We start from the raw sequence: 12,803 nt of genomic DNA, 5'->3' as shown, positions 1-12,803 counted from the left end.
AAAACCAAGAAACAGCCTCATAAATGAGTAGGTTTATCAAATTATTAAAATGTGCAGGCACTTGTTTACATTAATAACAGATATGACTAGGAAGCTTCTATTTTTTTTATTTTATTTTTTTAATTTTTATTTATTTATGATAGTCACACACACACAGAGAGAGAGAGGCAGAGACATAGGCAGAGGGAGAAGCAGGCTCCATGCACCGGGAGCCCGACGTGGGATTCCATCCCGGGTCTCCAGGATTGCACCCTGGGCCAAAGGCAGGCGCTAAACCGCTGCACCACCCAGGGATCCCTGACTAGGAAGCTTCTAAAGACAAAAATCTAATCTACTGGATATTATTTAGTGGTTAAGGATTCTGGTGAAATTGGAGGGGAAACATGCTCTGCTATCATTAAAAAGCAATCCTTTCTGTTCTGTTTTCCAGTAAAGAAGTCTGCCAAGCTACAGATATCATCATGTGTCCTGTGTGCGATAAATACTGTCCATTCATGAGGCTATCAGACAGCTGCGTTTATGCCAAGGTAATTTCAAACCTGCAGCATTCTGGGTAGATTGAATTTTTCATGTATTTTCATGAGGAACAGAGGGTAGCTGTATTCTTTTTGTCATTTCTGGTCTTTGATTCTCAAGTTTATATTGTAGGAGAGAGTTACCTCTATCACTTGGTGTTCTAATTAAAATATATATATATATATATATATATATATATTTTTTTTTTTACTGTATATGTACTTTAAATGTATTAGCTCTGATTGTCATCACAGGAAGCTACAGTGTACATACTGCAAAGAGTGCAGTTGGTAGAGTCAGAGAAAGACTCAGATCTTGACTCTGCTCTTTACCACTTGTCAATCCCAGAACAAGTTATTTACCTCTGAGCCACAGTTTTCTTATCTGTAAGATGGAGAATGTGATACTTGTTTCATACGATTGTTATAAGAAGTGAGATAAAATGTGTACAGAGCAAAGTGCTTGGCAGATGGTAAGCTCTTAGTCAATGAGAGCTGCCATGACGTTCTTCCTTCATTATTGTTGTTGTCAAAAAAAAAAAAAATAGATTCAAGACTACTTCAGCTACTTGCCTCCTTGACCGTGTGCACAGACAGTCTCTTTGAGGCTGAGCTCTCTCATCTCTAAAATGCAGGCAGTGATGATACCTGCCTTCTCTGCCCCATGGCATGTCATGAAGACCAGAGAAGATAGTACATATATGGAAAAGTCCTTTGAAAAAAAAACAAATACATAGCATCATTACATCTATTATATGTTATTGCATGTCTTTTTATCATGTTTGGCCTTACTTTATTAAAATTTTAGACTCATTCATCAAATTCCTTATTTTTTACTTATGGGCAGTGTCACTAATACAAAGTGATAGCTGAGTATGGGCTGCTAAAGACTTTTCCAAGACTACTACATGTTGACTTGCTCAGATTTCATATACATTTCAGACTTTACTGAATGTCTGCAATCCCTGCAGTTTGGATCTATCTGATTATACTATTGGCATAGCAGAGTTTTGTTTTAAATGAGAAAACTTTTGATAGACAGCCCAGGAGGCCGCCCATCCATGATGTCTATAGCACTGCAAGTGGCCAGTCTGTGTGGGTGGATCCCAAACCACAGCAGCCAGCTGTGATATTCGAAAGATTTAGATAAGTGCTTGCAAGGGACCAAAAAGACACAAAATACTCTCCCTACCTTTGGAGAACATACAGATAGATCTGAGCAAGTGAGGACAAATTTAACAGAATGAGCTTAGGAAGTACAGATCTGATGAGAGTCAAGAGTTTGGTCAGTAATATAATTTTGTTTAAAGATCATGAGTTAAGCTTGAATGACCCAGGTGCAAAAGTTCTGCTTTGGGGGAAATCTCATAAAGCCAGTCTTTTATTGTTATTGTTGTTTTAAGGGTATTTGTTTTTTACATGAAAAGATAGGACTTGAGTGAAGTTTTCTTTTTAGGAGATCTGTGATGATTCCCTGAAAGGTTCATCATAGATAGTTCAGAGTGTTCCGATTTTATAGGAGCTAGTTGAACAGTTATTCTACTGAACATAAGATCTAGAACAGTATTAATTATAATAATAGCTAGGCTGTAGATATAAAAGTATCTAGGCAACCTACATTTTTATTTCTAATTCTTACAGCAACTTCAAGATAGATGTTATTACTCTTATTTTACTCAGAGGTAAAAATTAGTCATCCATGGTCACACAGTAGTAAGTAGCTAGGCCTTGATTTATCTGACTGCAAAACATATCATTGTGCCATACCATACTGAGGCTACAAGATGTTTGGATTCCAGATTTTAGATTTGGTCTTGCCTTAAAAAATTTAGTAAAATGAAAACTGAAAAAGTCTCAGAATGAAAGAATTGAAGGTCTATAGTGTTTCCTTTAGAAGCATTTATTAGAAATGCCAAACCAATTTCATAGGACTGAGGATACATAGGAATATTGGATCAAGTCAGAGCCCAGATCACTCTAATCAATGGCTGTTCTGCTGGTCAGGAATGCTTTAGTTCCGGCCTTTACATTTGCAAGATCAGAAACCCAACTTAAATTGGCTTAAGCAGAAAGGGACTTATTGGTTCATTTCACTGAAAAATATACTAAAATAGCTCACACTGAGAACAAGAGCCTCCAGGCCTAAACTGGTCCTCCAAGATGTCGCTCTTTGGCTTTCTGTCTGCATGACCCTTTTGCAGACAGATTCTTGCCACATGATAGGGAAGGTGGCTACCGATTGCCACAATATGAGATTTCTGTCTTCTTTATCTCCTTAAGCAAATTTGTATGCTTTTTAAAAATGCTTGGTCTGCTGTTACAGAATGTCAGTTTCAGAACATTGATGTTGCCTAGTTTAGAATTCTTTGGAGTCTTCTGTCCTCCCCAAATACTTCATTATGTTGGCCTGTGCATGCCTATCCCCTGGAGGTGTCAACCAATTTTGAGTAACGGTCAGAGGCCAGGCACTCAGCTGTCAGTCCTGGTGAATTTACAGAAAGGAGAGGACAGTTTGTCCCAGGCACCACTGTGCGCTGACTTTTCCAGAGGACTTTTTTGGTCAGAGTTTCATTTTTAAATCTGCCTAGAACAAAACAGAATTGGGCGGAGCCACTGTCCCCTGACTGTAATCTACCAGTCCTGGAGTCTAAGAGGACCTGGGCTGAGGAGAGAATGCCAGCTGGCCAGGGAGCATCTCCTTTTCTCCTTAGCCAGTCAGAACTCTGAGCATCCTTGTGGCTTGGCCTGCTGCAGCTGATTTGATGGGAGACATATCCAATGACCATGGAGGGAGAGGCTAGAGTAGAAATTATGTTTTGTTCCATGATAAGCTTCCACTCTGCTAGGGAACTGCCACTAACTCTCCCTGTATACCACCACTTCCTACACACACACACACACACACACACACACACACACACACGCCAGTTCAAGGCAACTTTCCACCTCCCCTGGGGTTCCTTAGGGTCTTTATTTTTGTGTTTTTTTGGTTCCCAGAATCTGTTGTCTGCTTCTCTAGGGTTGATTTTGGCAAAGGGAGTCATCAGGCTATTTTAACGTACCGTTTTAGTAGGAACCAAAAATCCTTACTAACTCACCCCTCCTGATTCACATATTCCCAAGTAACTGCAGCAGAAAAATGTCCCTCTCCAGATGTTTGTATATCAGTCCCAGGAAAGGACTCTAATTGGTTCTCTTTGAGCAACATGCCCATAGGGGACCTACATGAGAGGCATCTATTACCAGGAGGAAGGAGAAAGACAATGTGAACAGCCAAAAACAATGACCACTACAACTGATTCCAGAATCTAATCTGATGGCACAAGCTACAACTTCCACCAACACCCTATAAATACCCTAATAGAGAGTGCACACCAGCCACATACCACTGGAAGTCTCAGGCTTGATTTAATGCTCAATGCGTTATATGATATGCAATATACCATTTAGCACTCCCCTCTGGCATACGAAATATTGGCTTTTGCCTTTTGTATACATGAGGTATTTGAATGCTGCTAATCTCTCCTATGTTCAAAGAAAAAGAAGAACTTTTGGAAAATTTTGAAATACTTCACACTCTGATATAAAAGGAAAATACCTGTTTATAGTTGGCACATTCTCCAAGGGACAGTAAAGTATATTTTATAGAGAGCTATAAAGTACCCAAAAAAGATTATGCTTTATGAATGTATCAGTCATCATTTCAATTTGGCATGACACTGGTGTGATTTATCCTGGAGGCAGAAATGACCATGACAGTTTTGCAGGACAAATAGCTTTCTGCTGTGGTGTTTGTGATAGAATATATTATCTGGCAATAAAGTATTTGCTAGCTGTCTTTGTGTTATATGTAATAGGTAAATACAGTGATTACCTGAGGCTTTAATAAAGGTGGAAGTGGATTTTGTTAATGGTCTACTCTCTCTTCTTTGTAATACTAAAATCCAGAGGGTAGCCCAGAAAATGTTTGTTCAAAACTACACAGTCAAGATAGCCAGGTTTTCCAAGTGAATAAATGAGGCATTAAAAATAGAAATCAGAAGCCTTTAAAGCAGCAATAATAATACCTTCCTAGTCTTAAGTAAAAGTATATAATATACATATGTCCATGTATAATAGTTTTTATGGGGCATCAAAGAAAGTTCTTAGCAGTATCAGGGCTGTTGATAAATTTATGTTCAACTTGATAATACCTACGTAAAGGGAACAGATCCTCCTTACGTACGCAAACAACTTCATAATTGGAGGAACATCCTCCTTGATTATGATCCAAAAGGAAAATATCCCAAAGAAACATCGCAAAATTCATTTATTTTTATTTTGAAAAACTGTGAATTGAAACTTGGTATATGAGAAACTAGTTTAACTATGATTCATAATGTTCCCAGGTAACCCACCTCTTTGATAATGGAGCCACTGTATTCTTTGCTGTTTTCATGGCAGTCTGGGGTAAGTGTCCTGCATCCATGTAACTTGAGTTCCCTATATATGCTCTAGAACATGTTCTTTCAGAAATTTGATTTTGTCATATAAATGTGAAAGAAAGAGGCTTAAGTAAATTCAGTCGGCCATTCTATTAGATACAAGCGGCTAAAAAAAAATCATTTAGTTTATTTAAAAAGCAGTGTTGTAGAGGAGAAATACATCTGATTTCTCTTAAGCCTTTGACAATTTCGTCAATATTCCATTATTAAAGTAAAATTCGCCTTCTGTTGGAGACAAAAAAAAATTTATAGTATATCAAAAAATCTGGTGAAGATCTAAGTACTCATTGAAGTATGTGGGACTTTCTGTTGTGAGTGGAATCTTTTCATCCCCCTAATGTATGAGTACTCACCTCTGGCTTCCTTCCAGTTCTGGTTAAAATGATCCCCTAAAAATGAGAGCTATTTACAAAACTGAATTGAGTTCTTTTACATCAGTTTAAGTCAACAGCTCCATGATAACAAAATGTGATGGAACATTCACTTAAAGAATTTCTTAACCCAAAGAAAGTACTTAACCTACTTCTTCGAAAAATGAGTTTTAGTATCTTTCTCATCAAATCATTTTAATGTTTTGGTTTAGTAGTATAGAAAGGAGTCTGGGCAAATTTATAGCAGTTTATGGTTATTACCTTTGAAGAGAGGATTTCCCTGTGGAAAGGGTAAGTGAGCAGTAATGAAAGATTTTTTTTTTACACTCTATTTTTTCAACTTGGTTTTAATTTAATATTTCACAATTATTACACATTTCTGATAGAATCTCTGTTTTGATATTATAAAACTCTGCTAACTCAAGCCTTAGGCTCATGTTGTTCCTTCTGTCTGGAATGAACATCAGATCTTCTCCATCTTTCAGAGACTAGATGAATTGTCATCTTCGTCCTTTGAACTTGGTAACATTTGATTTTGGGTATTCTTCAGACACTTAAAATGATTTTCAAACACAGTTTATCTCCCCTAGTAGATTTGTGTTCCTCAAGGATCATTATAATTATTGGAGAGTTCATACGTTTCTCTCTTTTTTAAAGATTTTATTTATTTATTCATGAGAGACAGGGGGTGGAGGGAGGGAGGGAGGGAGGGAGGGAGAGAAGAGAGAGAGAGAGGGAGAAGCAGGCTCCATGCAGGGAGCCTGATATGGGACTCCATCCGGGGTCTCCAGGATCACACCCTGGGCCGAAGGCAGGTGCTAAACTGTTGAGTCACCCAGGGATCCCAAATTCCATACATTTCTTTTGAAGACAGAGAGATTCATTTTTTGGATGGATGGATGGATGGATGGATGGGAAAAAGAAAAGGGATAAAGAAGCAAATTATCAAAAGTTTTTTTAAAAAAAATAAGAAAATGAATGTGTTTAAATGGTCTCCTTGACAATGGAAAATATAAAAATCTTGTTCTCCTGAGGAGGCTTGTTCTAGATATACTGTTTTCCCTATCTAGAAATCTTCAAAGGAAAATTGTTTCTCCCACTACAGCTCTGTTGAAGGAGCATGATGCCCAAGAACCTAGTCAAACCATAGCCTGGAGGAAAAACTAAGGTTCTGCCCAAAGAAGAACTGGCAAGATCATCCATGGGCTTATTCTCAAGAATAATCCACATTTCAATGTGTATTGAAAAATGTGGAGACAGAGTCAGGAATAGGAATTGACACTGTAAGATCCAGAGAGGACAGAAAGGTGGGAGAAAGAAGGAAATTGAGATTGACCATGAGGTAAAAGTAGGGATCAGAAGAAGTTATGAGCAGGTTGAAGTTATGAGAAATCAGAACCTAGAAAGAAGCAAAAGCAAAGTATTAGTGAAAAATATATAAAGTAGAGAGTCCATAAGCTCACTGGTAGCCAACTGGGAGAAAATGCAAGAGAGCCTCCCAAAGAGAAAGAGAGGATGTAGCCAAATTGTGTTATTAGGATATGAGTCCTAAGTAAGGACTTAGGATCTCTTGTGGCTGAAGTCTCTCAAACTGCTGGCTTCTGTATCCTGTCTCTTGAATAGGCTGTCTTTTAATTCCCATGGGATTCCTTGATAGGACTTGTGAAGAGCCCTCATTATCTGTGCTACACCTTAATGCATGTGCCTCTCCATCCCTTGCAAACAAAGGAAGCTAATCAGAACAGAATTTTGGTTATGGGACTGAACTCTCAGATCAAGAATGTGTATTGGGTTTTTCTAGAATATATTTGTATTGGTAACCATAATAGGAAGTATATATAATAAGCCACCCAGTGCTTAAGCTTTGCCATAGTTACCATTGAGGATACTGTAGAAAATGCATTCATCTATTAAACCAGTGGTTCCCAAGCTTTTTCCAGTCATGACACACATATGAAATGGTAATATTTGCACAGCATACTGAGATACGCGATACTGCCCTAAGTACCTTTGCTTACCTGCCCCAAGAGATGAAAGGATTATTACCTCTTGTATACCTATAATCATCCCTAGCATACCTGTTGGGCAGCTCTGCTTTGGCCCATGAGTCTGCTATGTAATAAGTTAATTCTTAGGAATAGAGAGTAATTTACTGGAAGAATTAATACATAAAACTCCCTTATTAGTACTTCACCAATTTTGACTGTAATAATGTTTTTTCTCCCAGTTTATCTTCTGAGACTCTAGAGAAGTGAAATTTTGGTATAATGACATTGGTCTATAGGCATAGGTCGTCATCTTCCCTACCCCTCACCCAGTACCACCATTATAAGGGGAATTGGATCCCATCTTTGCAGGTTTTAAATGTCTTATGCTGGTGATAACAAATAGTTATATTTTATCCTTGCCAACCTCAGTTGATTGGTGGTGGCTGCCCAGAACTTGGAGCTGAGAAACTTCTGAGTTGCAAATGGGTAGATTAGAAATGTGACAGTCCTTGGGCCTTAGAGGGTATCCAGCAAAAATCTGATAGATGTATTGCAATAACCTTTGGGCAGAAGGGAACATTTTAGGGACACTCTAGGCAAAGCAAGCCTGGAATAATTCATCCTCTGAATTGCTTTGTCTTAGTTGACAGCTTACTGCTTAAATCTTGTATGGGTTCCAGAAATGTGACAGTTTGAAAAAAAGAATGATTTACCCCGCATGTTTCTTTGTAGATGGGTCCATGCTTTTTGCAGGAATCTGGAATGGCCAATAATATCTTTAATAATAGCATACACTTATTGAGGGCTTACTATGTGCTAGACACCATCCTAATCAGTTAATTTTTATAGCATCATTTGAGGGAAGGTACTGTTATTATCCTCATGTGATAGATGAGGAAGCTGGGGTAGTAGCTAGAAAGTGGCAAAACCAGGAGTTAAACTGGGCGCTCTTAGCTTCTACACTCTATTGCTAGATCATATACTGTTTGTAACCCTATTTGCTTCTGCTTCAGAGATCAAAAAAGGTCTGTTACATTTGTCCCCAGCCCCATTTATACTGTTTTGTGATGGTGATGCTCTATAAAAGTGTGTCAATTCTAATAGAGCTCAGGTTAAGGTCTCAGGCTCATCTTTTATGACTGACAAGTTACATTTAAGAAAACAAATGCACTTTATTTTGGGTAAATTGCTGGATACAGAGATGTTAAAAACAGACGTGAGTGGTTTATGAGACCTCTGAAGGATGGGGTTGATGTGTTTGTTCTGTTGCTTTGCGTGTTCACCAGAAAAACAACAGGGCTCCATTTGGAACCAGTCTTCAGCAGCTGGGAAGGGCCTTTGTGTGGAGTTAAAAGGGGCTTGACAGAACTCACTACCTTTGTGAGAGCAGGGGCCTCCCAGGGACCCTCAAGGTACACTGTGACCCGAGGGCTCTGGGCTTAAACCACAGTGTGGCTCTTTCCTCATTGTTCATATTTGTTCAGAAAGATTGAAGAGACTGAACAATTTTGGCCTACATTAGCTTTCTCCCTAGGGGGGAAAAATGAGTCATTAGGGACCTAGATGTTGGCAGAGACTTGTCAGGAAGCAGATTATTTTTCTCTTTTCTTCATTTTGGGGAGTTTTTCTCTCTTTTTTCTGTTTTCTTTTCCTTTTACTTTCATTGCCAAAAATTAAATTGCCCTCAGTAAATAAATAAATCAAGGTCCATGTTCTCCAATCAAAATAACAAGACTGTGATTATTTTCATGGAAATTCAAAGATTCTTTATATGGTCTGTCAGTAATTTGTAAATGAAGTATGTCTCAGTTTTGAAAATAAGTTTTATAATACTTGCTTTTTATTTCTACATATGTACATTGACTTTATAGTCGTATGTATATGTCCAACAAAAATAGTGAATATAGACAGAACATGAAGACTCCTAACTCTGGGAATATAGATAGAACATGAAGACTCCTAACTCTGGGTGGTAGAAGGGGAGGAGGGCGGGGGGTGGGGGTGAATGGGTGACGGGCACTGAGGGGGGCACTTGACGGGATGAGCACTTGGTGTTATACTGTATGTTGGTAAATTGAACACCAATAAAAAATAAATTTATTATTAAAAAAACAAAAAAATAGTGAATATATATTTTTAAAAGATGTATATTTACTAAATGCCTATTAGGTATATAAGTGTAGTTACATATGGCACCTCATCAATTTTTCATAACCTATCAGGAAGAAATATATAATCCCTATCTTATCGATGAACATATCAAAGTTCAGATAGCTTATGTGATTTGCCCACAATGACCCAGCAACTGCTAAGTGATGGAACCTGGATTTTTTTTTAATTAATTTTTATTGGTGTTCAATTTACCAACATACAGAAAAACACCCAGTGCTAATCCCGTCAAGTGTCCACCTCAGTGCCCGTCACCCATTCCCCTCCAACACCCGCCCTCCTCCCCTTCCACCACCCCTAGTTCGTTTCCCCAAGTTAGGAGTCTTTATGTTCTGTCTCCCTTCCTGATATTTCCCAACATTTCTTTTCCCTTCCTTTATATTCCCTTTCACTATTATTTATATTCCCCAAATGAATGAGAACATACACTGTTTGTCCTTCTCCGATTGACTTACTGCACTCAGCATAATACCCTCCAGTTCCATCCACGTTGAAGCAAATGGTGGGTATTTGTCGTTTCTAATGGCTGAGTAATATTCCATTGTATACATAAACCACATCTTCTTTATCCATTCATCTTTCAATGGACACCGAGGCTCCTTCTACAGTTTGGCTATTGTGGCCATTGCTGCTAGAAACATCTGAGTGCAGGTGTCCCGACGTTTCATTGCATCTGAATCTTTGGGGTAAATCCCCAACAGTGCAATTGCTGGGTCGTAGGGCAGGTCTATTTTTAACTCTTTGAGGAACCTCCACACAGTTTTCCAGAGTGGCTGCACCAGTTCACATTCCCACCAACAGTGTAAGAGGGTTCCCTTTTCTCCGCATCCTCTCCAACATTTGTTGTTTCCTGCCTTGTTAATTTTCCCCATTCTAACTGGTGTGAGGTGGTATCTCATTGTGGTTTTGATTTGTATTTCCCTGATGGCAAGTGATGCAGAGCATTTTCTCATGTGCATGTTGGCCATGTCCATGTCTTCCTCTGTGAGATTTCTCTTCATGTCTTTTGCTCATTTCATGATTGGATTGTTTGTTTCTTTGGTGTTGAGTTTAATAAGTTCTTTATAGATTTTGGAAACTAGCCCTTTATCTGATACATCATTTGCAAATATCTTCTCCCATTCTGTAGGTTGTCTTTTAGTTTTGTTGACTGTATCCTTTGCTGTGCAAAAGCTTCTTATCTTGATGAAGTCCCAATAGTTCATTTTTGCTTTTGTTTCTTTTGCCTTTGTAGATGTATCTTGCAAGAAGTTACTGTGGCCGAGCTCAAAAAGGGTGTTGCCTGTGTTCTCTTCTATGATTTTGATGGACTCTTGTCTCACATTTAGATCTCTAATCCATTTTGAGTTTATCTTTGTGTATGGTGAAAGAGAGTGGTCCAGTTTCATTCTTCTGCATGTGGATGTCCAATTTTCCCAGCACCATTTATTGAAGAGACTGTCTTTCTTCCAATGGATAGTCTTTCCTCCTTTATCGAATATTAGATGACCGTACATTTCAGGGTCCACTTCTGGGTTCTCTATTCTGTTCCATTGATCTATGTGTCTGTTTTTGTGCCAGTACCACACTGTCTTGATGACCACAGCTTTGTAGTACAACCTGAAATCTGGCATTGTGATGCCCCCAGCTATGGTTTTCTTTTTTAAAATTCCCCTGGCTATTTGGGGTCTTTTCTGATTCCACACAAATCTTAAAATAATTTGTTCTAGCGCTCTGAAGAAAGTCCATGGTATTTTGATAGGGATTGCATTAAACGTGTAAATTGCCCTGGGTAACATTGACATTTTCACAATATTAATTCTGCCAATCCATGAGCATGGAATATTTTTCCATCTCTTTGTGTCTTCCTCAATTTCTTTCAGAAGTGTTCTATAGTTTTTAGGGTATAGATCTTTTACCTCTTTGGTTAGGTTTATTCCTAGGTATCGTACGCTTTTGGGTGCAATTGTAAATGGGATTGACTCCTTAATTTCTCTTTCTTCAGTCTCATTGTTAGTGTATAGAAATGCCATTGATTTCTGGGCATTGATTTTGTATCCTGCCACGCTACCAAATTGCTGTATGAGTTCTAGCAATCTTGGGGTGGAGGCTTTTGGGTTTTCTATGTAGAGTATCATGTCATCGGCGAAGAGGGAGAGTTTGACTTCTTCTTTGCCAATTTGAATGCCTTTAATATCTTTTTGTTGTCTGATTGCTGAGGCGAGGACTTCCAGAACTATGTTGAACAGTAGTGGTGAGAGTGGACATCCCTGTCTTGTTCCTGATCTTAGGGGAAAGGCTCCCAGTGCTTCCCCATTGAGAATGATATTTGCTGTGGGCTTTTCGTAAATGGCTTTTAAGATGTCGAGGAAAGTTCCCTCTATCCCAACACTCTGAAGGGTTTTGATCAGGAATGGATGCTGTATTTTGTCAAATGCTTTCTCTGCATCTAATGAGAGTATCATATGGTTCTTGGTTTTTCTCTTGCTGATATGATGAATCACATTGATTGTTTTACGAGTGTTGAACCAGCCTTGTGTCCCAAGGATAAATCCTACTTGGTCATGGTGAATAATTTTCTTAATGTGTTGTTGGATCCTATTGGCTAGTATCTTGTTGAGAATTTTTGCATCCATGTTCATCAGGGATATTGGTCTGTAATTCTCCTTTTTGGTGGGGTCTTTGTCTGGTTTTGGAATTAAGGTGATGCTGGCCTCATAGAACGAATTTGGAAGTACTTCATCTCTTTCTATCTTTCCAAACAGCTTTAGTAGAATAGGTATGATTTCTTCTTTAAACGTTTGATAGAATTCCCCTGGGAAGCCATCTGGCCCTGGACTCTTGTGTCTTGGGAGGTTTTTGATGACTGCTTCAATTTCCTCCCTGGTTATTGGCGTGTTCAGGTTTTCTATTTCTTCCTGCTCCAGTTTTGGTAGTTTGTGGCTTTCCAGGAATGCATCCATTTCTTCTAGATTTCCTAAGTTATTGGCGTACAGCTGTTCATAATATGTTTTTAAAATCGTTTGTATTTCCTTGGTGTTGGTAGTGATCTCTCCTTTCTCATTCATGATTTTATTAATTTGAGTCTTCTCTCTCTTCTTTTTAATAAGGTTGGCTAATGGTTTATCTATCTTATTAATTCTTTCAAAGAACCAACTCCTGGTTCTGTTGATCTGTTCCACAGTTTTTTTGGTCTCGATATCATTGAGGTCTGCTCGAATTTTAATTAACTGTCTTCTTCTACTGGGGGTGGGGTCTATTTGTTGCTTTTTCTCTAGTTCCTTTATGTGTAAGGTG

General features: G+C 38.5%; 1 protein-coding gene across 1 annotated transcript in view; it reads left to right on the top strand.

Moving 5' to 3' along the window:
- Positions 1 to 12,803, top strand: part of ANO4 (anoctamin 4) — a 348,320-nt gene that overhangs the window by 253,151 nt on the left and 82,366 nt on the right. Inside the window, exons 12-13 of the mRNA XM_041738605.1 lie at positions 431 to 527; positions 4,904 to 4,964. Of these exons, the coding sequence (XP_041594539.1) occupies positions 431 to 527; positions 4,904 to 4,964 (158 nt within the window). The remainder of the gene's footprint in view (positions 1 to 430; positions 528 to 4,903; positions 4,965 to 12,803) is intronic.

This window comes from Vulpes lagopus, chromosome 23 (genome assembly GCF_018345385.1).
Source record: "Vulpes lagopus strain Blue_001 chromosome 23, ASM1834538v1, whole genome shotgun sequence".
Taxonomy (NCBI): Eukaryota; Metazoa; Chordata; class Mammalia; order Carnivora; family Canidae; genus Vulpes; species Vulpes lagopus.
This window is presented reverse-complemented; position numbering and strand designations above follow the sequence as displayed.